This window comes from Triturus cristatus, chromosome 10 (assembly GCF_964204655.1).
Source record: "Triturus cristatus chromosome 10, aTriCri1.1, whole genome shotgun sequence".
NCBI classification, from domain to species: Eukaryota; Metazoa; Chordata; class Amphibia; order Caudata; family Salamandridae; genus Triturus; species Triturus cristatus.
The window spans coordinates 796,909,431-796,935,337 of record NC_140593.1 but is presented as its reverse complement, the minus strand read 5'-3'; the positions used below and the strand labels follow the sequence as shown (position 1 = coordinate 796,935,337).

General features: G+C 39.8%; 1 protein-coding gene across 1 annotated transcript in view; it reads left to right on the top strand.

The window, feature by feature from the left end:
• Positions 1–11,124: 11,124 nt before the first annotated feature.
• Positions 11,125–25,907, top strand: part of LOC146790012 (uncharacterized) — a 450,689-nt gene continuing 435,906 nt past the window's right edge. The window contains exons 1-2 of the mRNA XM_085631249.1: positions 11,125–11,151; positions 11,704–11,771. Coding sequence (XP_085487375.1) covers positions 11,125–11,151; positions 11,704–11,771 — 95 coding nt within the window. The remainder of the gene's footprint in view (positions 11,152–11,703; positions 11,772–25,907) is intronic.

Sequence of the window (25,907 nt, the reverse complement as noted above, 5' to 3'; positions counted from 1 at the left end):
CAGGTTTGCTGCTGCAGAGCAGCTCAAAGTGTGACAAATCTGTTTCTGCAGCCCAACGAAGGTACGCTTTTGTCAGATCAGCACTTGTGATTGGACTTATTTCTTCGGGGCTGGTAGTCATAATTTTGCAATTTCCAAAAATTTGCATTGGTAAGCCCCTCTTTCCTCAGCTTTTCACCTAAGTCTCCCAGCCTTCAGATGGGATCTTAAGACTTCAGGGCTTTGTCTCAGTAAAGGCATCATGCAGGTTCAGTTGTGAATGAGCATTTATCAGCTTTTTGAGCTCTTATAGCTACACAGATGGTCCGCCCACTATCCCTGGAATCTACTTCTTTTTCCTGGGTATGGGAGGGAGCAGGTCCAGTCCTTCAGAGCTCCTCGCAGGCTACAGCAAGCAGGATTCAGTCCTCTTCCGATCTTCTGTACTTCCACAAAGTGTTCTGAGGAGTGTGCCTTGGGGAGCTACATTTATGGTTGGCAAAAGCTAGTGGTTAGGGTGGGTCCTTGTTCCTCCCACACCAATGGGGTAAAAGTTCCCACGGAAAACCTTACCATCTTTTTCAGCAATTCCTTTTGCCAGACTGCAGACAATCCCACAGTGCACCTTATTCCTAAAGCCCAAGATGGAGAAACCCCTTTACTCTTATGCTGAACCTGTGTGCCCTTCCAGAGGTGTGCCCATGGAAATGAGTAGCCCCGTCATTTGTGATCACTCAAAACTGGTTCTGAGATAGCTTCCCTCCTGCTGGGTTTGAAGCCAGCCTGGTTGGTAGAAATAAAGGCTTGCCTTCCTCAGGTCTCACCTTAAATGTTCTTATGAAAAGGGGAGGCCCTTCATGACGTAATTAATTTCTTGCATCCACCCTAGCTGGTCTTCATGCATGGGGAAGAATAAACAACTCCTCACACTCAAGCCATAGTTTCTGCTCCAGGAACAGTGTCCATACCTCATTAAGTCAAACACTGGCAGACCAGCAAAACCAAATTAGCCTACTGGAGGTTCAAGCAGGTAAAATGTAGCTTTCTTGAAGTTACTTTTACTAAATTGTTATTAAAAACCTGACTTTACCTTTTTTTTTACATTTTAAGATAGTCTTTGGATGGATTTGTATCCAGTTCATGTCAAACGTTACAGTTTAAAGTTTCTAATCTGTACATTGATATCTTCTATGATTCATGTACAGACCTGCCATTGAAAAAAGCTTTTGGGGAGCAAGTCAATTAAGGATCATGCCAACTCTAATTTTCCTCATTTTCCACTTTTAAATATTAGCCTTACCTTGTGACAACTAGGGGTACTTACTGGTGGCATAATAATATTTAAAGGCAGGGTTTCACAGCTGTCAAAAAAGGTTATTTTAACAGACCTGACAGCATGTGTGTAGGCTGATGCAGCCAGGTTACACATGGTAGGACTGAAGCCAAGTTTTACAGGCCCATTCCGTGGAAGGCAGGATAGGTGTTACAGTCCACAGGTTGCATTTAACTTCTGGGCATTATGTGCATTGTCTTCACCACATACAAGGCAAATTAAATATATAAATCTGGGTTAAGCCGATTTAACCATGTTTAAAGCAGGAGCATAAGCACTTTACTTTTCTTTACAAGGGGTAAAGTCCACAAAGTTCTAGATCGAGCAAAACCAGATGCACTATAGTGGGAAGGGTGATTGTGCATTAAAGTCAACGGATGCTTGATTTGAGTTTTAGAGTATTACATCTAAATTTCATATCCTCCTAATGAATACATAAAGTTGCATGTGGTCACTCATGGAATTACCTTTCATGTGCTGGGTACCTTGCATATCTTCAACACATATTGTGATCTTCCTCTGTGGTGCAAGTGATATGAGGGATTATAATGAAATATCTGATAGCATCTTTGGGGCATATTTATGAACCCCTATCACCACCAAAACATCACTTTTTCCATACGTTGTGGTGGCGATAGGGGCTTCGACTTATTTACAAGGCAATGTTAAGCCACTTAACGTGGCTTATCACTACCTTCAAATAAGTTATCCTTTCACACTATACTTAGCTTGAAAGGGGTGGGCAATGGGTGTTGTGGTGGGCATTCCACTGCAACACCTACTGATTTTGACGCTGCCCCCTATCTACAAGGGTGGCGTAAATAGGAGGCAGGGTTAAAATTAAGACCAGGGGAAAGGGAGGTTGTATTTCTCCAGTGGGACAAGACGGCAGGATGTTTCCAAAGAGGGCACCATGGAATCACATAACTCCTCGCCAAGGGCAGCAGAAACAGGTTTGCTGCTGCAGAGCAGCTCAAAGTGTGACGAATCTGTTTCTTCAGCCCAACGAAGGTACGCTTTTGTCAGATCAGCACTGGTGATTGGACTTATTTCTTCGGGGCTGGAAGTCAGAATTTTGCAATTTCCAAGAATTTGCATTGGTAAGCCCCTCTTTCCTCAGCTTTTCACCGAAGTCTTCCAGCCTTCAGATAGGATCCTAAGACTTCAGGGCTTTGTCTCAGTAAAGGCATCATGCAGGTTCAGTTGTGAATGAGCATTTATCAGCTTTTTGAGCTCCTATAGCTACACATATGGTCCGCTCACTGACCCCTGGAATCTACTTCTTTTTCCTGGGTATGGGAGGGAGCAGGTCCAGTCCTTCAGAGCTCCTCGCAGGCTACAGCAAGCAGGATTCAGTCCTCTTCCGATCTTCTGTACTTCCACAAAGTGTTCTGAGGAGTGTGCCTTGGGGAGCTACATTTATGGTTGGCAAAAGCTAGTGGTTAGGGTGGGTCCTTGTTCCTCCCACACCAATGGGGTAAAAGTTCCCACGGAAAACCTTACCATCTTTTTCAGCAATTCCTTTTGCCAGACTGCAAACAATCTCACAGTGCACTTTATTCCTAAAGCCCAAGATGGAGAAACCCCTTTACTCTTATGCTGAACCTGTGTGCCCTTTCAGAGGTGTGCCCATGGATATGAGTAGCCCCGTCATTTGTGATCACTCAAAACTGGTTCTGAGATAGCTTCCCTCCTGCTGGGTTTGAAGCCAGCCTGGTTGATAGAAATAAAGGCTTGCCTTCCTCAGGTCTCACCTTAAATTTTCTTATGAAAAGGGGAGGCCCTTCATGACGTAATCAATTTCTTGCATCCACCCTAGCTGGTCTTCATGCATGGGGAAGAATAAACATCTCCTCACACTCAAGCCATAGTTTCTGCTCCAGGAACAGTGTCCATACCTCATTAAGTCAAACACTGGCAGACCAGCAAAACCAAATTAGCCTACTGGAGGTTCAAGCAGGTAAAATGTAGCTTTCTTGAAGTTACTTGTACTAAATTGTTAATAAAAACCTGACTTTACCTTTTTTTTACATTTTAAAATAGTCTTTGGATGGATTTGTATCCATTTCATGTCAAACGTTACAGTTTAAAGTTTCTAATCTGTACATTGATATCTTCTATGATTCATGTACAGACCTGCCAGTGAAAAAAGCTTTTGGGGAGCAAGTCAATTAAGGATCATGCCAACTCTAATTTTCCTCATTTTCCACTTTTAAATATTAGCCTTACCTTGTGACAACTAGGGGTACTTACCGGTGACATAATAATATTTAAAGGCAGGGTTTCACAGCTGTCAAAAAAGGTTATTTTAACAGACCTGACAGCATGTGTGTAGGCTGATGCAGCCAGGTTACACATGGTAGGACTGAAGCCAAGTTTTACAGGCCCATTCCGTGGAAGGCAGAATAGGTGTTACAGTCCACAGGTTGCATTTAACTTCTGGGCATTATGTGCATTTTCTTCACCACATACAAGGCAAATTAAATATATAAATCTGGGTTAAGCCGATTTAACCATGTTTAAAGCAGGAGCATAGGCACTTTACTTTTATTTACAAGGGGTAAAGTCCACAAAGTTCTAGATCAAGCAAAATCAGATGCACTATAGTGGGAAGGGTGATTGTGCATTAAAGTCAACGGATGCTTGATTTGAGTTTTAGAGTATTACATCTAAATTTCATATCCTCCTAATGAATACATAAAGTTGCATGTGGTCACTCATGGAATTACCTTTCATGTGCTGGGTACCTTGCATATCTTCAACACATATTGTGATCTTCCTCTGTGGTGCAAATGATATGAGGGATTATAATGAAATATATGATAGCATCTTTGGGGCATATTTATGAACCCCTATCACCACCAAAACATCCATACGTTGTGGTGGCGATAGGGGCTTCGCCTTATTTACAAGGCAATGTTAAGCCACTTAATGTGGCTTATCGCTGCCTTCAAATAAGTTATCCTTTCACACTATACTTAGCTTGAAAGGGGCGGGCAATGGGTGTTGTGGTGGGCATTCCACCGCAACACCTACTGATTTTGACGCTGCCCCCTTTCTACAAGGGTGGCGTAAATAGGAGGCAGCGTTAAAATTAAGACCAGGGGAAACCTGGCCTTAAACAGACGAAATAGAATAAATGCTTTATTTCTCCTCGTTTTTGATGTTTCCATGTGTGCCGTATAGCACACATAGAAACAGCAAAAGGCAATTGATTGTTTATGTGCAGAAAGGTGTCCCTTCCTGCACATAAACAATCATGGAAAATAAATGACGTTTTGCAACTTTATGTGAGCTGCATTGAGCAGCAGACACAGAAGTTACAAAGCGCCATTACGGATTGTTTATGCGCAGGAAGGGACACCTTACTGCGCATAAACAATCATGCCCTGCAATGCAGACACCCTTGTACAATGGTGCAAGGGTGCCTGCGTTGGCACTAGGCTGCTAAATTAGCACCAGCACAGGGGGAAACACAGGGCTGCACCATATTCTTGTAAATATGGTGCAGCCCTGCGTTTCAGAAGTGGCGGAGCATAGCATTAAGCCAAAGAGGCTAACGCCACGCTCTGCCATTTCTCTTGTAAATTTGCCTCTAAGTGTTGTGTCAGGTTACACACTTCTGGTTTATGCATACCTGATATCATATCACACAAGACGAAAAATGGGATCGGGAATGATATGAGATAAAAGCTGATTTGCACATAGGAACTGAAACTTAAGAACATGGTCAATATAGAGGTTACCTTATAAAGCTTGCAATAAAATTAGCAAGAGAAGGAAATCAGGAATAGCATGTGTAAGGGAAGTAGTTTATGATATGGTGTGGTTGGGTGACTTCAAGATGTAATAAACTTGTGCATCTATCTTGGGCCTAGTCAGGCTTGATTGTAAAACCTTAACTCAACCCTGGGTAGCTGTGGCTTTGAGCAGTTAGACTTTACCAAAGGATCAAGTGCAAAGTGTTTAGAACTACCGAAACAGATGAATAAGAAAGAAGCACACCACAAAGAAAATCCAACACCAATTTATAAAAATTGCTTTTATTTTTATTAATTTTTAGACAGCAAAAATGAACAAAATCTTCCAGAGATATACATTATTAGGCAAATAAAAAATCACTACTTTTCACTAAAATTGCAAACAAGCATTGGCAACTTCCGTGGTTAGTGGTTACTTTGAAAACATTTGAAATGTTTTATAAAGTCGTATTTGACTACTCTAGCCTGACCAACTCCAGCAGGCAGTGGATCAAAGAGGCCAATTAGGCTTGGCAGGACAGTTACCTTGTAGTCAAAGCAGTCTCAAGTCCAGTTCCAGATTCTATGGACGAACCGCCGTAGTCATCAATGAAGTGGAGGACAGTAATAGCAGCTCTGGAATGATAAAAATCCCACAAGTCCACCTGAAATAAATAAAAGCAAGCCCTGAGACATGTTTCGCTATCATTATAGCTCTTCAGAGACGTTTAGCTTTGTCCAGACACAAGGGAGCACCTAGTATAAATCAAAGCAATATCCTTTGTGGATTAGAGTGCTGCATACATTATGCAAAAAAGAAACAGAGAACACTGAGTAGTTCCCAAGTTTAAGTGAAGAGAAGTGAAAGACCCAGACCCATAAGTACTATACCTGTTCTAGAGTCACACTCCGATGGTTCTTTTTTGCAGCATGAAATCGTACAGGGAAGAGAAGTTGAAACAATCAATTAACCAATGATTCTCTTGAATACATATAAACCCATGGATAACTCCTTCAAATGAGTTAGTTTATTACAACCCCAAAAATAACTGGAAATAAAGACACCTCAACAGGGGGTATAGAAATACAAAGGTATTAGCATGAAGCCAAATCTGCACATCCAATTTAGACAGTGCAGCATGAACAGCATAATTAATTCAAGAAGTAAAATACAGAAAATCAAAAAGCATGAGCCTAAATTCCCTGCATCAAGGATTGATGAGTAAAAATCATTAAATCTAGCCCTACTCTAACTAAGTCTGTAGGGTGAACTCTGCTCCGCTCGCTGAGTTTGCAGAGAGTTCCGCACTCCGTGTTACGCGGAGCTTGCGGAGTTCCGAAAAAAAAGTTGGCGAGCGCAAGTGAGGAAAATCCACCTCCTGGTGACATTTTTCCTCGTTTGTGATCGCCAACATCAAACTGGCAAGCGTGAGCATGGAAAATCAACCTCCCGGTGAGATTTCTCAACGCAGGCTGTCGGATTTCTCATTGCGAGTGGTTGCGTTTGCTTGCGAGCTCTCGAGTTGAGAAACTGTCGGTTCGCATTGAGAAATCTCACCTCGAGTGGCAGAAAGGAAGCAGCGCCCGCATATGCTGTGCATGGTGCCATTTGTGATGATTGCACAGTGCAGACAAGCACCTGGCACTGAAAATCACTGCAAACAGCATTTATCCAACGCATCTGCCACTTGAGGAGCTCCGCGAAGCACGGAGGAGTTTTATTTGCACATTGCAGAGTTCCACATAGCAGAACTTCGTGAACTCCGTCCAGGCTTAGCTCTAACCCTAAGGTGACATCCCTAATTAGTCATTTCAGAAAGAATAAAAGGTGTCACCTCGTGGAGTCTTCCTAAGAAGCCTTTCAATGATCAATGGGTCAAGTAGCATAAAGCTCCCATTTTCAAAGACCGAGCTTGTTCTAGAATACTCTCTCTATGAAGGCAAGAAAAAAGTGGGGCCCTAGCCCTAATTCCAACAACCAGTTCTTCACAGGTAGCACTCCCATTGTGCATTTCGAATCACGCCATCCACTCTGTGTACAGTCCTGAAGGTATTTTTCCATGATGTTGACGGTGTACCTTCTTCGCAGCAATTTGTCCTTGGTTCCCAGACCTTCTCCTGTGTGAAACTTCCATTATCGATTCAAGCCATGCGATTGCAACTTCTTCTCTCCTTGCCTAGATAGTGAAACAAAGACATCATTCTATCTAACGAGAGTGCTTATTCACATGCAATACAAACATGAGAAAGAATAGATTCCACAGCACACATGAAATTCGGCTATTGATTGTAAAGCTATAGTCATCATGGACTTGAATTTCAGGGCTACAAATTTCAGCTAACATAAAAATGCACCATGTAAGATCTACAAACCCACATAACATTAATACAATGTCAACTAATGCATTAACATACGTATGAAATTACATAATTAATAAGCACATTTAGTACACAAATTATCAGCTTCACAACACAAGTTCTTCATGTTAACATTTTGCTTGTTACATTCATTTTCTATGTTACTTCTCCATGCTACTTGTCAATGGCCTAAAATACATCACTTATTTATGTTAATGCATTTCACAATCCTAACACTTCATGTTAATAGAGTGAATGATTATATGCGGGTGCGCTCTACGCCTGATTGTGATGTACCCCTACAAATTAAATGAAATTTCCACTCTATCTGAAGTTCCTGTATGGAGCACCCTACAACAACCAGGGACACTCTGCATCTACTCTCCTCAAATGTCTGTTCTACTTGCAATGTTTCTAAGCATAGGACTACCATAGTGCCATCCACACTGATCTATCATTGGTGTAGCCTCACCACTGCTTCTGTTCTATAGTATTCCCACCATAACCTCAATGCCAAACCACCAACACCGTGTCCAACCTTCTCACACACACAGTTGCGCTGCTTGAACATACATAAATGCAAACAATATTACATCTTGCCACGTGATCACCACCACTGTAGAGGCCATTAACCCCACACATATCTCCTCTACAACGATATTGCTCCCAGACAACTTCCCATCCCAACATTTATTCATGAAGCATCTCGAGCGCATTCAGCCTGCAGCACAAATTTCAATAAGCACTACAACACATGCTGCATGGTTTCTCCCAGCCCCACCAACACATCCATACCCCACTCTGCTATTGGGTCGCCTTCTGTCCTTGCCGCCCTCACACATCCCTTGGCCCTACACACTGTACTTGCCCCCTCCATTCCTTTATGCACGTTGCAGTTCATCTAGTCTTACATTCTTGCAAAAACTCGCTACACACAATCACTTACTATCCAACTCACCCATCAATGCACCCTCCCATCTCTCCACTTCAGGCTTCATTGCTATGCCCTGATCTACTGTGGTTTGGCAAGTAGCATTTTGGCCTTCCTGACATCCTCTCTTTTATTTTGTTTTTCTCTGACAGTTTAAGAATCAACAGAGCCCAAATTGCAAATCCGCATTTTTATTTCTGACCTTTTTCTATGGCCATTGATTGTCTCTGGAGTTCAAGAGCATCTACTGGAGTTATGTGTCAGATTAACATATACAAAAATAGTGTTTAAGAAAAATATTACGTCCCAGATATCGGTCACAAACGTTTCGTCCCATAGGTTGTAGATTTTGTATCATGAACTGCAGTGGCCCATATTTTTGTAGACAATGTTTAGGATAGAATATTTATGTCAGGCGATATCTTGAAAATATTCTGGTACCACACCATACCTGGTCCCTACATCCCCTTGTCCAATAGTGTGCTGTTCGCTACTAGTCTGAGGATTGACATAACTGAATTACTAATCTGCATCTTTTTAAAACGTTTTGACGGTGTAAGATCTATTTCTCAACTTTTTAGGTGTGGTATGATCTTTCCTTGGGTTACGAAGTAGACACCTGCTCCAGCCCCTCACCCTCAATATTCCAAGAAATGCTTCCTATGAATATTTTTTAGAACCATTTTCTAAAGCAAAAACAAACTGACTGTCTCAACCAATTAGATTGCTGTGATTCTTGAACCAATATTTGTGTTTCTAGAATTTTCGAATAGATGTCCTGTTGTTCTGAATCTCGGGCAATCAAAGATGGTTTTTAATTTGAATATGTGATTCTGCAATTAATTGTGAAATAAACGAGTGAAATAATGCTATATTATCTTCCCTTAACATTTTTAGAAATATTGCACAGATTCCTACCAAGTCACAGAAACGAATTCTGTTGTACCAAACCCTCTCTTCATGCCAAGTTTGTCCAGACCTTTTTCAAGTGGGACACTTCTGCAAACATTCCAATGCTATTTTGCATAGGAAACACAACTTTTGAATCTGCCCAATAATTTTGCACCACATCATCAGTAATTTTGATAAAACTTAATAAAAAATATACCTGCATTTTAGGTATGGCTGCCTACCCGTAAATAATTTTAAACGTAAATGGAGTAAAGGGTCAATAGACATTGTACTTGTTGCCAAGGGGTACCTGAGTCACTTGAGCATGTTCTATTTTTGCCCCTTGTACAATCAGTCTTGACACAAATGGATAGCCCCACTATGTAGAAATCTGGGAGTGAGTAATGAGGAGGCGTATAGAATAATGCAGACAAATACATCTCATATGATCGTATTCTGTACAGCCAAGTTTTAAATGGAATGTGGATCAGGCGTGCCAAGTGTTCCCATGACAGTCCTTCGGCTGCGCCATACTGCAGGATTTTGCTAAATCTGGATCGTGTGTTTTGTACTATTTTATGTGTATATTGTTTTTCTTAATAGTATTTTATGATGAATTTCTCTGGTCACATTAATGATGCAATTTTTATCGTTTTACTGTGCTGCTATTGTTACTTCCCATGAATGAGTATTTTTAATGTTTTATGTTTTTTTATATTCATGTTTGTAAGTGTTCATTCTATGGTGTACTTTTATGATCTATAATGATCGAAAATAAAGTTCTTTGATTGCTTGAATAAATAATATCAGAGATGGACATAGGCAAACAATGGAAAACGCCATCCAGATTTGAGAAATGGAGCCAAAGTTATTAACAGTCTCAAAAATGCCTTACATGTGGAAGTGAACACAACCAAAATTACAGAGTCGATGGAACTGATTTTTAATATTAGAGTATGGCACAATATATATGCTTGTGACTTTCTCTTACCTACATGGGAATTGATATTTCAGACCAGAATCCTACAAAGTTTCCGAACTCCTGTATGGAGTATTTACGAGATACTTGTAACTTGGCACTCAAACCTTCGCTGGAACTTACCTTGGTTTATAACTCTCATGACATTACAGGGATACCCAATCACAAGAAGCGATGGTTAGAATCAGAATTAGCAGAACCCAAAATACGCCTCCTGCGGCACAGGAAAACGAAACAACCCCCTACAATAGAAGAATGGACAGATCCCATGGCGGAAATGGCATTGCATGAAAGGAACTGAATGATCAGATTCAAGTTTACATAGCAACCTTGAATAGTTAATTGCTTGGAGCAGCCAATAGCAACGCCTGATTTGGAGGCTGAAATAAATAGCTCTTGATGTAATTGCATCATGTTAAGAAGGACTGAGTGCGAAACGGGCCAGATCAGATAATGTTTTTGCATATTTTACTTAGTAATAATGCGCCTTTGAGGTCATAGGTACAGTTATAAGAACTCTGAGTATCATCAACATTTAGATTCGCAAACAATGGTCCTCATCATGATGGTGGTCGGACTTTTGTCCGACCACCATCCTTTCAGAAATGGGACTGCCCGACTGGCTGTCGACGGTCCGTCATAGGGATTAGGATGCGACCACCTGCAAGGTGGTCTCAATGGTATGTTTTGTATTGGGGTGTGCGCTGCGGGCTGCAAGCACATGCTGCAGTACAAAAAATACACATTTTGCATATCTCTGCACTATGTTGCAGGCACCATGTGGTGCCTGCCACATGGTGCAGCGATATGTAGGGGGGGCACCATAGGTGCCCTGCAGAACCTAAGGCTGAGAGGAAGTGGAGCCCACTAGCTAGTACCTTTCTGCCTGCCTTTACATGGCAGGTTAACCACCATGCAACCGTCAGCGGAAAAAGACATTGTAATCCTTTCGGCGGTGCCTGATCAGGCACCGCCACTGTTGTAGAGATTCAAGTCCCTCCAACGCAGAGCCCGTCGGATGCATGGTGGTTGGTCTCTCCAACTGACTGCCAACCATCCTCCCACCATTGTAATGTAACAGGTGCACCTCCACAGTCTGATGGCGGCCACTGACAGGCTGACGGTGGCGATCCCACCACCATCACAATCAGGCCCAATGTTCTTTTAAAAATTGGAATATCTCATATAAATATATATTTATTTGTCAACTGCATGTGCACATGCTGTGTAATAAAATAATCAAAAAGTATTGGTTTGAGACCAAACTAGGTCATCACTTGTGGTAAAAAAGCCTTGTTAAGTGCAAAAGATAAGATATAATTAAGTTGGACAAACAGCCATCTGTTTAGCTACAGTTAGTGTACTGTCTGAGGAATATGAAGAGATTCTACATTTCAGCCAGTTGATCAACTGAAAAATTGAATTTTACTTTGAAAGGCAAACTAGAAAATGCATTAAAACTTATGTACAATATTTTGCGTTGCAGGTATAGTGGGCTGAATTGACAGAGCAACTTTACATAGATGCAGCAACAAGGGCCTTACCCTCCTTATCCATCAGGTAAGTTGACATCATTGCAATAACTATTATTTCAGTTTCACTTTGCTCACCATAGCTCTCAAGCACTTTATTTAGCATGCTTTTTGTTGTGGGTGAGGCATTACAGGTGTTGGTGTGCTACACAATAGATATCTGAACAACTATTAGAATAGTGGAATGTGGAGCACTCTACTGAATACAATGGAGTGCTCCGTGCTTCTACGGGCCTGTGAAAAGCCCAAAGAGCAACATTCCACGTAGTGTTTGTTCACAGCTGTTGCTGTGAACAGAGGCTTCTCGGAGCCTGAGGGGATTTAAATCCCCCCAGGCTCCGAGAGGCCTTTGTTTTATTTGTTAGAACATTCTGCCCTCTAGTGGCAGAATGTTCTAATAGCCTTATAGCCCTTCGTAGCTGGGCTATACCGGCCATTAAAGTCTTGCTCCCTTGCCAAAGACCCTCGCCTTCGGCTCAGGCCTATAACTGTGGAGCGGGTCTTAAATGGCCAGTATAGCCCGTTACTTAGGTATAAATACAACATATAGTTGATGCCCATCATGGGACTTAAAACTTACATAAGTTATACAAGGTAACAGATAGTGGAGCCAAGACATACGCTGTAACTTAGCTCCCTTTGTTCCTAATGATTGCTTCCTATATTCTTTCATATGCCATTGTAAAGCGTTATAGCATCTTTGGGCCATGTGCCCACTATACAACATGACATAGATAAATGAAAAACGTACTAAGATTTAACATATGCGGTAGGGTGATGCAAAGCATTGTTATATAACGCAAAGCTGAACAAACAATAGTGTCAATCAACTTTCGGGAGTACATGACTTTGTACCAAAAGTTGGTGCGAGTGCAGTGCTTCACGGCATTTTTTTACGTTGAAACCCCCTGATAATCTATGCAGATTGGACATTATTGTTGTGAATAAATCCAGGATCCAATGAAGTAAATCAGCATGAAGATTTATTGTAGTATGCAGCACCACCAGAACACATCCACATACAGCTCAGGCGGGTTAGCAACTGCCTTCTAAGAACTCCCACAGCACGGACCCAGACTCTAGAACATCCATAGAGTCTGACCAAGGACCGTGCTCACAACATGTTTACATTTGTACATGTTTGCTTTTGTGCTGCCCACCACATTATACATAACACATCTTCCTCCCTCAAACAAAGGAAAACACAACAAAAAAAAACTACCAAAAAAAACCCAAAAATAAATAAATAAAAAAAATTATGGGTATATCTTTTTTTTGATAAGAGTTACAAAATCAGATAACCATGTAGGTTTTTTACGTAAACGTTTAGTCTCAGGAAAATTTGTATTGTTTTGACCGACATCAGAACCAGAAGAGTTGGAGGGTAGCACAACTTCATCACAATTGTTCTGACGTGAAGTATCGCTACTATCAATACTACCATTGTTGTAATTATCTACCCCACACTCTTCAGGGATATCTTCCAAGACCTGACTCCTTGTAGGAGAAGAATGAACCTCATTGTATAATTTTCTGTCACCTTTAAGCACAGCAATTTTGTTCAAATTCCACACCTTACCATTAGAAAGTCTAACAGTATTCCTCAAAACTTCACTAACAACAAAGGGACCCATGAACTGACTTTCACCTTTAGGTGCTTTCCATGGTTTCACGAACATTCCTACTTTTACGTTAGAGTTTGATTTAATTCTTCTACTAAGGTTAAATCTGTGCTTGTTCACAAAATGGGATTTCTCTAATCTCTTCGTCACTTTATCAAGATCTATGCGGCATTTGGTGGATGAAATAAGCCAAGAAGGATAGACTTTAGTTCTTGGTAATCTGCCTCTCATGATCTCAAAAGGAGTACACTGAGTCATGTCATTGGGATTGACCCTGTACTTCCACATGGTCTTCATTACTTGGCACTCCCACTTACTATCGCCAACACCAACCATTTGAATAGCAGCTTTAAGTACTCTGTTGAACCTTTCAATTATTCCATTGCCACTTGGATTATATAGTGAAGTGGTGCAATGAATAACACCACTTTTTCTGAAGTATTCCTTCGCCTTATTAGATACAAACTTTACACCATTGTCAGTAATTACACGTATATGCAAACCTTCCTCTGTGAACACTTCTAAAAATAGCAAAACAGTGTCAGTATTAACCTTATCGACTACTTTTACAACAGGCCATTTAGAAAACAAGTCAATGGCAGCTACAATGTATTTGGTCAATGAACCAATAGGACCCATAATGTCCATAGCAATGCACTCCCAAGGGCCATTTGGAATATTATGTCCTTGCATAACAGGTTTTAAAGTCTTCAAGGACTTGTAAGCATTTGCACAATGGACGCATTCTCTAACCATTCGTTCAACAAAAATGTCTAATCCGGGCCACCAGAACGTCCTCTTAAGAGACTGTTTAGTTCTGATGATGCCATTGTGGGCTTCATGACCTTGTTTAATAATGACCTCCCTCAAACCGGAAGGAGGAACAGCTTTATCACCTCTCCAAATAGTGGATTCGGAAAAAGATAATTAATCTTTCACCTCCCAAAAATGTCTCAACTCGTGAGAAAGGTTCTTTTTAATGGGCCAACCTCCAATTAAGTACTTTTGGACTTCTTGTAATACCTCATCTTTGGAATATTCCATTTTCTAATCTTCAACCCTAATAGGCGGCACACCCTCGTCATGAACAAGAGCAATGCGAAAGTCATCCCAAGTATTGGGAATACACTCTTTCAAGGGTAATGGAAGTCTAGATAAAAAGTCAGCTGTGACATTGTCACGACCGGGAACATAAACCATCTTATATATGAAATCTTGTAATCTCATGGACATACGTGCAATCCCAGCAGACGCTTGAATTAAACCATCAGTAGTAAGTAATCGTACAAGAGGTTTGTGGTCAGATCTAATTTCACATTCCTTCCCCCAAACAAACACTCTAAAATGTTCAAGTGCCCAAACTACAGCTAACGTTTCTCTTTCGATAGTCGAATATTTCTCCTCGGACAGGGTCAAAGCTCTAGATGCATATGCAATGGTAGATTCACTACCGTTCTCTCTTTTTTGAGAGAGAACGGCCCCTAAACCCTTTGAACTAGCATCAGTAGTGACAATGCAAAGGAGCTGAGGATCAAAATTATTCAATGCAGCAGCATTACTAATAGCTGATTTAACATCCATGAACTCTTTTTCACACTCAGCATCCCATAAGTATTTACTTTTATTTTTAAAAGTTGTCTAATGTTAAACATCCTACAAGAAAAATTTCGGACATATTTGGAGTAAAATTCTGTCAACCCTAAGAAGGATCGGATGTCATCTTTAGATTTAGGAGAAGGAGCAAGTTGAATAGCTTCCACAAGATCAGGTGTGGGTTTGACGCCATCAGCACATAAAGTATGCCCTAAATATGTAACAGAATTAACTCCAAATTTACACTTGCAATGTTTAACCGTAAGTCCATTAATGGATAATTTACTGAGGACTACTTCAAGAGCTTGATCATGAGAAAATGTGTTGTCACTAAACACAAGTATATCATCTTGGAAACAAATAGCATTTTTACAATCACCAAAAATATCATGCATGACTCGTTGAAACACAGCAGCAGCTGAGGCAAGACCGAATGGCATTCTCTTAAATTGGAAACACCCAAATGGCGTAACAAAAGCAGTGTACTTTTTGCTCTTTTCATCTAAGACAATTTGGTGGTAAGCAGATGACAAATCGATACAAGAAAAAAACTTAGCCCCAGCCACTAAAGCCAGCATTTCAGAAATACGGGGAAGAGGAAATTGGTCGACTACAATATTGTTGTTCAGATGGCGCAGGTCAATGCATAACCTAATATTCCCATTTGAGCGTCTGGCCACAACAATGGGAGAAATCCATTCAGAAGATTCTACTCTCTCTATAATGTCACTCTCAACCAATTTATCAAGTTCTTTTTTTACTTCATCCCTAACTGTAATGGGAATGTTTCTAGCTTTATAAATCTTGGGGCATGCATTGTCTTTTAAAATGATTTTATGTTTGAAGTTAACCAACTCCCCAATACTGTCCTTAAAAACATTGGGAAACTTATTCAACATGGCGCTACCACATTGGTTAGGTTCTCCAATAACCATAACAGGGTTTGGACTATTGGGATTAAGAATGATGTCAAGTTGCCCTTGCTCGAACCACCCTAAGACGGAAGGTCCTTGTTTGGATATATATAATTTGGCAGTACATTCTCAATCTTAAAATTTGAATACAAGTACTCTAAAGCTGAGAATGTCAATCTTCTCACCCGAATACCCTTGCGGGTTGATGTCCCCAGGATACAACGTGGGACCCAGTTTATCTATAAATTTGGATTTCCATACACTCTCATTGATTATCGAATAAGGAGAACCTGAATCTGCATACATTTGTAGCTGTACACCTCCAATAGTCATTTCACAGATAGGTTTTTTTTAGAATAAATTATTGTCGATATTCAAAATGATAGGATGGCCTTCTGTAATGTTTAACATGTAAGATTTTTCAAAATCGCCCTCTTTGGTGTCAAGGTCATTTTCACTAAGTTCGCCATCCTCAACACACCGTACTTTTTTATTTTTATTTTTTCTACAAGCCTTTGTAATATGGCCTAAGACACCGCAGACAGAACATCTCTGTTTAATTGCTGGGCAACCCTTAAAATTTGCTAAATGAGAGCTACTATCACACCTGTAGCACCTGAACATGTTAGAGTTCATCACATTTTCTTTAACAACATTGTTTTTTTTATAGTTGGGTTTGATTTTAGTATTATCAACCTTAGCTACAGCATTGCTCAATTTATTGCTTTCATCAACTTTAACTTCCTTTGCACTTCTGCTAGACATTTCCGCCTTTCTGACAATAGCTAGAATATCTTCTAATTTTGAATCGCCATTCACCCATAACCTATCCTGAATGGAAGTATCCTTAATGTGCATGATGACCTGATCCCTAATGAAATCTTCTTGTAGGTTTCCAAATTGACAATCCAGAGAAAGTGTTCTTAAGGCGGATACGTAGTTGTCCACAGATTCGTCAGCATTCTGTTTCCTCTGAAAAAATGTATATCTTAAAATACCAATGCATACTTTTGGTGAAAAGTAACGGTCAAAGTCGTTGACAGCCACTGTAAAAACATTTTGGTCACTGCCTCCACTAACTTTAGTCATTTGGTTGTAGGCTTTGAGACCTTCAGGCCCTACAGAATGTAGAAAAATCCCTTTTTTTCTGCATGAGACATTTTGCCTTTTACATCTAATGTCTCTATATAGTTGATGAAATATGCTTTCCACTCTGCCCATTCCATGCAGGGATTACCACCATCTGGCCAGAAGCATTGAGGAGGAGCCAAATTATAATTGTGAGCACTAGCTATTTTTATCAGAAGGAATGCTCAATTAATTTTAAAAAATGAGTGGAGAATATTTTGCTGAAAAGGCAAAATAAATGGCTGATTTCTTAAATACCAGTATTAAATAAAAGAGTGATTTTGCAGTATAAGTAAGAAGTACCTTGTAGAAAATCAGGATGTAACGCTCTGTTCCCAGTTCCGATCACACGTTGCTAAGCGATCCTGTAAATAACATGAATTTACCAGAAACAAAATGGCGGCACGCTGCGCACGTACGCGCTAACAACCATAGAGATCAACGTAGAAGGAAAGGAAATACGTGCGTTACTGACGCTACTCTGAGCCTTCCAGAATGCGTGGGAAATCGTCGTAGGACGTCATACCGAGCTCACCAAGCGCCGTAGTAACCATGGAACCTTGAGGAGTCGCCAGTTACAGTAGGTGTATCTTTGAAAAAAAATGATGAATTTCTTCAAAATCCGCTTGAAAGGAATAAGAAACAAGTAGAATTTCCTGGTAAAGGGATCCAAGGTTGTCTTTATCTGTAGATGTGGAAGCTCACACTAGTAATCAGAAATAAGCTTCCATTTACGCATACGCGAGTTCGTCTTTAACGGTGGTGCCGCAGGTGTTGATTTCCGATCGTCGCCAAGTTTGTTGCGACTAAATCCAGGATCCAATGAAGTAAATCAGCATAAAGATTTATTGTAGTATGCAGCACCACCAGAACACATCCACATACAGCTCAGGAGGGTTGGCAACTGCCTTCTCAGAACTCCCACAACACGGACCCAGACTGTAGAACATCCATAGAGTCTAAACAAGGTCCGTGCTCACAACATGTTTACATTTGTACTTGTTTGCTTTTGCGCTGCCCACCACATTATACATAACAATTATGGTGTGGAAATAGGGCAAACACACCTGGGATTGCATAGCTTTGTCTGGAATCAAGAATTGGCAATAGAGAACTTGCATGATATTTCTTCAATATATACATAGATTTTCCACAAATAGAAAACTCCTCAAGACAATATTCGCTCACCATTGCACAGCAGCACAATGCTAAATCGTGTCATGCAAACAGCATTTTTAGCACGCTCGGGGAGGACAATATTGTAGGAAGATGTATAGTAAACTAGGGGGTGGGGGGACACAATGTTTGCCTTTCTCTAAGTATTTACCAGTATTTACACATTCGGACACAAACTTTCATTGATAAGGATTGTGTTCACTGTGAGGGGCAATTACATTTTTCTAAAATGTTGAATGTTATACTTTTACAGTTTTCATCTGAAAAGTGCATACATTTCATCATAATAGAGACTGAACCCTTAAACACCCAAATCCTGGATTCTGGACTCATATTCCCCATCAAACAAAGCCTCAGACCTGATACTGTATCACACCGAAATATTGCAGTCGTGCATAGAAATGACTGTACTCCCTTTTAAAAGTTTGAAGATCCTGCTAAGGTGTGCTAATACCGTCTGATTTAATACGCCATTGAATACTGTTTGAATGTGGGCCTGTGGAAAGGCAAATGTAACCAAAGTTAGAATGGCTAGTAGCCCTTCCTCTTTGTTTCTGTTGATTCTTCATGCCCTTCGTGCCCTTCATAAAATCTGAATATCGTTGGACTTTTTGCAACAGAACGCCTGTCTTGCAGGGTGGCTCCACCCTGTTGATTCTTTTTAGGTCCAGCCAACTAGACACCACATGATGTGTCTGTTGCAAGACATATTGCAGACTTACCAAGAATATGCAAATGTTGGTCCAGTCATTGATTACCATTGGTTGGGTTTCCTATCACTTCCCTTTGCCTGTTTATCATTCATGTCCCATCTTGTCAATCTTATGTTTGCCCCTCCTATTTGCCATTTATTTTGAATCGCTTACTTCTATGCTACCTCTTCTAGAGACCCAAAAATGAGAAAACAATTTCCTGAGAAAACTGTTTTTGTACACTCAAAGAATAAAAACTTAAGAGACGTCATCATAAAAAGAGAACTATCAAGAGACACAATAAAAACGACCTTAGCAATACCTAAGAAAGCAACTCATCTCTGTTGAAATGTTGTGCACTGTGTAAACATCATCAACAGTCCACATATCTGTTATCCTTACACAGGTCAAATTATTGCACTAAAATTATTCCTGAAAGAACTCCGACAACAACATTAGCCAGAAAAAATATCACATTTTGTAACAGATAGATAAAGAGAATATGTGCTGAAGTCACTATTCTCGCAGATGAAGTAGACATGTTGTTCTCTGTGGCATTAACAACTCCTTTCTAGCGATGGCAAGTTGCTCCACAGTACTTCGTCTTGCAACAGCAGGGTTGGTGTCACGTCATATTCCAAATGAGTTTCAGGTGCATTGTTGAGAATCAACAGTTGTGGGTTGAAGGATCTCTTCTGTTGGTCTATCACTCTTGAGCTGAGTTGAAAAATGTTCCTCTTTTCCCAAAAAAGTAGGCAGCTAAGTATTACTTACTCTTCAGGGATTCATGGTAGTCAGTTTTCAAATGTAGGCAGCTTCGACCCATAACTCCAGCAAAGTAACGTATGGTAGCAGTAATCCTGGGGATGGACTCAGGGAGAATGATGTTGATCTCCGGAATTAATGTTTGGTTCTACGTGGAATCTTGCAATAGTAGAGTGGTCTTCATGTGGAAGGGGGCCATTTACACATTAATTGACCAAAGTGTGTGTCCAATAAATATTTATTATAACAAGAACCTGTCAAATTATTTGGATGAAATTCAGTTCACTAAAGTATCCGTCAATTGAGCAAGCCCCACTTTTACTACTATTGGGGATTTCCAAAGTAGGGAAACAAAACAGTTCGCTTTGCCATCATTGATTCACTAACAATCTACCATATCAGGCATTCTAGAATGTTGCTTTGTTTGCTGATGTCTGTTGGGGTTTTGAGATGTATTGTGACATAATTCACTGAATGGTCAATTTAAAGAAAATACTGTGAAGTTTGATGCACTGTAAATCAAAATGTCAGGTATCATTTCCTTCCCAAGGATTATATCTAGTGATAAAACATTGTAGGTACTTCAGCCATTGCCTTTCCTTTCATCAGAATAAACTGGTAGGAAACACATATGCGTAATTAGAACATTGGAATGGTAAGAGCTCCAGTGAAGACAATGGAGCAGCAGCAGCTCATAGGAACTGCTATAGGCCCATTGCTCTCAGCATTTCACTTTCCAAATACACAGCCTCTGCCTTTCTCTTTCTCCTGCCTCTCGAAAATATATTAATTAGGCAGAGGAAAATGAAAGGCAGAGGTCATGCAGCATTTACCCTTCCATCCTCCTGTAGCTCAGAGGCACTAGGGCTTTAGCTGGAGGAAGGGGTGAATGCTGCTCAGCTCCTGGGGCTCCCTGGCTTGGCTGAACTACTATAAGGGGTTCAGCCAAGCAGGGAGAACCTGGGGTTGACTTCAGCCCCTTTTCACAGGTCTGGCTGTGAATGTTCAAGAGCTAAAAGCCATGGCCCTGCTCGTCAGTGTTGGCTGTAGAACATATTTAGCTGTGAACAAAGGCTCTGGAGCCGAGGGAATTTCCAACTCCTTGGGCTCTATGAGGCCTTTGTTTTAGTGATTAGAACATTCTGCCCTGATGGGGAGGAATGTTCTAATAGCTTTATAGCCTGCTGTAGCTGGGCTATACCGGCCAATAAAGGCCTGCTGCCTTGTTAAAGGCCCGAGCCGAAGAGTCTTCAATGCTGGAGCGGGTCTTTAATGGCGGTATAGCCCGCTATGGTGTGCTATAAAGCTATAATAAATAGGTGAGCCAGGCCTTCTACAAAGTGGACTCCAGATGTTTATTTAGTCATTGGCAATAGTTTCCCAGTTATGCTATGTGTATTTGTAGTGTGCTATCACCCGCAAGGGTATCCTGGGGCTAAGCAGGTGTGTGTGTCTAACTTCACCTGGGGGTGTTGGGGGCTTGTTTGAAAAGACAAGTCTTCACTGTCTTGCGAAAATCAAGTTTGGAGGCTCTGATGTGTTTTTGAAGGTTGTTTGATGCTTTAGGAGTGATGTACAAGAAGGCCACACCTCTGGACCTGTTTCTGTGTATTTGTGGAATGTGTGCCACTAGGAGTCTGGCAGAGCAGAGGTGTCTGGGTGGTTGATGGAAGAAACCCTATGTTGTGTAGTGTCTTGAATGTGTGTGTGAGGAGTTTGAACTGAGAATGTTTGTGTGTTGGGAGTCAGTGAATCTCCCTTAGGTGTGGTGTGATGTGTATTTAGACGAAATATCGAGTTGGAAACGTCGACCTACACAAATATTGAGTTGTAAATATTGTGACACAGAAATATCGACAGCAAGAATATTGTGGTCAACAATATCGACTTTAAGATAAGAAATATCATTTTTAAAAATATAGAAGTCATTAATACTGTGTGCAAAAATATAGATGATAAAAATATCGATTTTTTAATTAGTGTAATGTATTTTAGTATATATTTTAAATGTCTGTGATTTTTTTTGTGTAAGTATTGTTTATGTTTTTTAATATATGTGTTACATTTTTAGTAGTTATCAATCTTATTTTGATTAAAATTTGCATTTTTTAGTTCTGTAGCAGTTAATTTAATTATAATAAATCAATGATTATTTTTTATTTATTAGTATTTATTTAATTGAGATTTTACAGTGTTAATTATGTTTTTATTTTTTCGTGTACATTTTATGTGTGGGTTGTGGGGTTTATACGGGTATAAGGTGGGAAGTAATTTATTTTTAATTAATTATTCATTGGCTGTTAATTAATATTAATTAATTAATTGGTAATTAAATATGGTAATTGTGCACATTTTGTAGGTGCGGGTTGAGGGGATTATAGGGGTAAAGGGTTGGAAGTATTTTATTTCTAATTAATTATTACTTGTTAATCAATATTAATTAATTAATTGAAAATTAAATATGGAAATTGTGTAATTAAGTTTAGGTGCGGGTTGTGGGGTTTATAGGGGTAAAGGGTGGGAAGTGTTTTATGTTTAATGAATTAATAATTTGTTGGCAATTAATATTAATTAATTAATTGATAAATATTTAGGGTAATTGTTTAATTTGCTTTGGTGTGTGGGTTTTGGTTTTATAGGGGCAAAGGGTCGGGAGTAAATTAATTTGATTTCCTTTACAATTAGCTCTTAATTACTATTAGTTTTAAATTGAAATACATTTTAATTGTGTAATTCATTTTTTACAGGTTTTTTTAGGAGTGGGTTGTGGTGATTATAGGACTAAAGGGTGGGAAGTTAATGAATTTTTATGTGTTTTTAATTAGTTTTGCAATTAATTATGTTAGCTATAGAACTACTTTTTTTATATTTAGATGTGGGTTGTGAATTGTGTGGTGATGTGGGTTGTGAATTGTGTGGTGTTTTAGGGTAGGAAGTAAATAAACAAAATGTATATAATAATTAATGTTTTGGTTTATAAATAATTTCTAACTAAACACATTTAATTGTTTGCAAATTATTTTATTATTTTATTTAATATAATATTTGTAGGTATTTATGACATGTGTTTAACATTATATGTTTTTATTTTTTTATTTTTAATATTAAATATATGTGTATTTTAATATTTAACATATTTATATATTTGTATTTATTTTGTTTTTTAAATATTTTGTTGTTGTTGATATTTTGTTTGTTTTTCGTTTTGAACTGACTGGAGTGGGAATATACATTTTTACCCCTCCGCAATCCAACACTTTCCCTACTGTTGCATTGACTGGAGTGGGATTAGTAGATTTTAACCCTCCTCTATTCAACAATGTCTCTACTGTTGCACTCACTGGAGTGGGAATAGTAATTTTTACCCCTCCGCTAACCAACACTTTCCCTACTGTTGCACTCATTGGAGTGGGAATAGTAATTTTTACCACTCCGCTATTCAGAACTTTCCATACTGTTGAACTCACTGGATGGGGATTAGTAATTTTTACCCCTCCGCTATCCAACACTTTCCCTACTGTTGCACTCATTGGAGTGGGAATTGTAATTTTGACCCCTCCGCTATTCAGCACTTTCCCTACTGTTGCACTCACTGGCGGGGGGTTATTAATTTTTACCCCTCCGCTATCCAACACTTTCCCTACTGTTGCACTGACGGGAGTGGGGATAGTAAATGTTATCTGTTCGCTATTCAACACTTTTCTTACTGTTGCACTTACTGGAGAGGAATAGAAAATTGTATTCCTCCACTATCCAACACTTTCCCTACTGTTGCACTCACTGGAGAGGGAATACTAATTTTTACCCATCTGCGATCCAGCAATTTTCCTACTGTTGCACTGACTGGAGTAGGAAATTTAAGTTTAAATATTTTTAAATAGTTTGTTTTAAATTATATTACAATGTTTTTTTAGTAGATTTTATATTATTGATAAATTTGAGTATATATATATATATCTATACCGGGCCCATAAATTGGTGAAATGCAAGGAACTGTGGATAATCCAGAACGTGATGTGCTTTCAAAAACTGCCTCTGATGAAAGAGCATGTTTGCTCTGAAACGCGTAAGGCAGATGGACAGAAACGACCGGAATTGTAATTCTGTTTCTTGAGAATAAAGGCTTGTTATTCACGAGCTGGCGGAGTGCGCCTCCGAATGCATGGGCATTTTTTAACCCCTTCGCCGCGGCGGGAATTCCGCCGCGGCGCTGGGGGGCGCGGGGGGGCAGCGCGGTGGCGCTGTGCTCATGACGGAGCCGCTCCGTCATGAGCCACGGTTGAGCTGTGCTCATGACGGAACGGTTCCGTCATGACTCCGCCCAGTTGCGTTGTCCCCCCGCACAGGCGGGGAAACAGCGCCGCGTGGGCGGAGCGGCCGCCAACGGTCGTGGCATGACGGAACCGTTCCGTCATGAGCACACGGCAACCGTGACTCATGACGGAACGGTTCCGTCATGAGCGGGGAAGGGGTTAAAGATATGTATATATATATATATATTTATTTGTTAATTATTTTTATAATTTTAAAATTATAAAATAAATAAAATCAATAGTTTATTAATTGTTTTAAAGTAAATACCTATATATTAATCATTATATATGTGTGTTTAACTTTTTTAAATAAGTGTATATGTTTTATTTGTTAAAATGTACATTAAATCTCATTTACTTTTTAACTAATTTTATTATTTCATATATTATATATATATTATCTACTGGCGGTCGCCAGTAGATAGTTATAGTTAGAACCGTGTTTCCATAGGAAATCCGCAACATTCTATTTTGAATAACTTTGGTGCCAGTTGACGAATCTTCGCGAAATTTTCAAAACTAATGGGGCGCTCCGCTCTGCTCCTACCCTGAAAGTCTCGGGGGGATTCGTCAAGCGGGGGCTGAGAAAAAAGGGGGGTACCAAAACACGTTTTCCCTATGCAATTTTCGATAGGGACCTTTAGTCCAAGGTACAGCCCGAACAGCTGAACAGAATTACTTGAAATTTGGCAGAGAGGTAGTCCTCAGCCCAGGGATGTGCCTGGTGTCAATCTGTTCAGTAGTTCCTAAGAAAATCACAAGTAAAATCATATATATATGTGGGCGGAGCCTAACCACACATCTCATCCTGAGATCTGATTGGCTGTCAGCACTTCATCCAAGAAGTGTTGGCAGCCATCTTGGGACCAATATACATGATAGCACCTCATTAAAAAGCATTGCAGTTAATAGAAGGTTTTAAGACTTTAGTTACATTATAAATCATGTGTTGATGGTACCATACTCATTTTAAGAATTGTGGTATGTTCTAAGGTGATTTCACCATGTGAAAAAGCCTTCTGCTGGGATATCATGATTGAGAGAAAAATATTTTCTCATGCTTTTCCCACAGAGGTTTGGAAGGTGATCTATAAGCTAAACTGAGAGCTTATTTTATGTAAATTCACATTATCTTTCTCAGTCATGTGAGAATGAAGTCTGACATTCTCAGTAAAACATGTACATCCAACAAGGGACTGTCAGTTGATTCCTGTGTGTTCTACTGCAGCTTCCCAGAGTGTTCCAAAGAACAACTAGAGCGCTAACAGTCCTACTTATGATAAACGTATGACACACCTGAAGCCATCTTGCTTGGATTAAAGTGGTAACTCTTAAAACATTTAATTTAAAAAGGAACACACTGAGGGGGTTCATTTTTCCATAAAAAGTATGATTAGTGCTGCAGAAAGGAAAATTAGGGCACATTTTGAGTGACTTCTCAAATCCTCTTCTATTTCATTAAAAAATTCTGACATGCAGACTGAAACATGCACTTTCAATACCAGCAGCAGTTTTCCCTGGTGAGCAGTAGCTTTACTACAGTGATCTAATGAGCAAAAAGAGTGCTAACATTCTGAATTTATGGCAAATGTGTGACACATCTGAATGCCTTCTTGATGGAATCAAAGTAAAAAACTGAAAGTATTTCCTACTGAGGAGACTGCAGTAAATGAGGAAATTAGGAAACTTCATAACAAATAAGTCTCCCAAGATGGCCACCAGAGACAAAAGAGCCCAAATATCACCAAGATGTAGCCCAAGTATAGCCCAATGACAGAATGTCCCAGAGTGTTCTTAAAAACAACTAGAGCGCTTACTGTCTTCATTATGACAAAAGTATGGCACACCTGAAGCCATCTTGATTGGAATAAACTGGTAACACTTAAAACATGTAATTTAAAAAGGAACACAATGAGGGGGTTCATTTTGCCATAGAAATTATGATTAATGCTGAAGAAAGA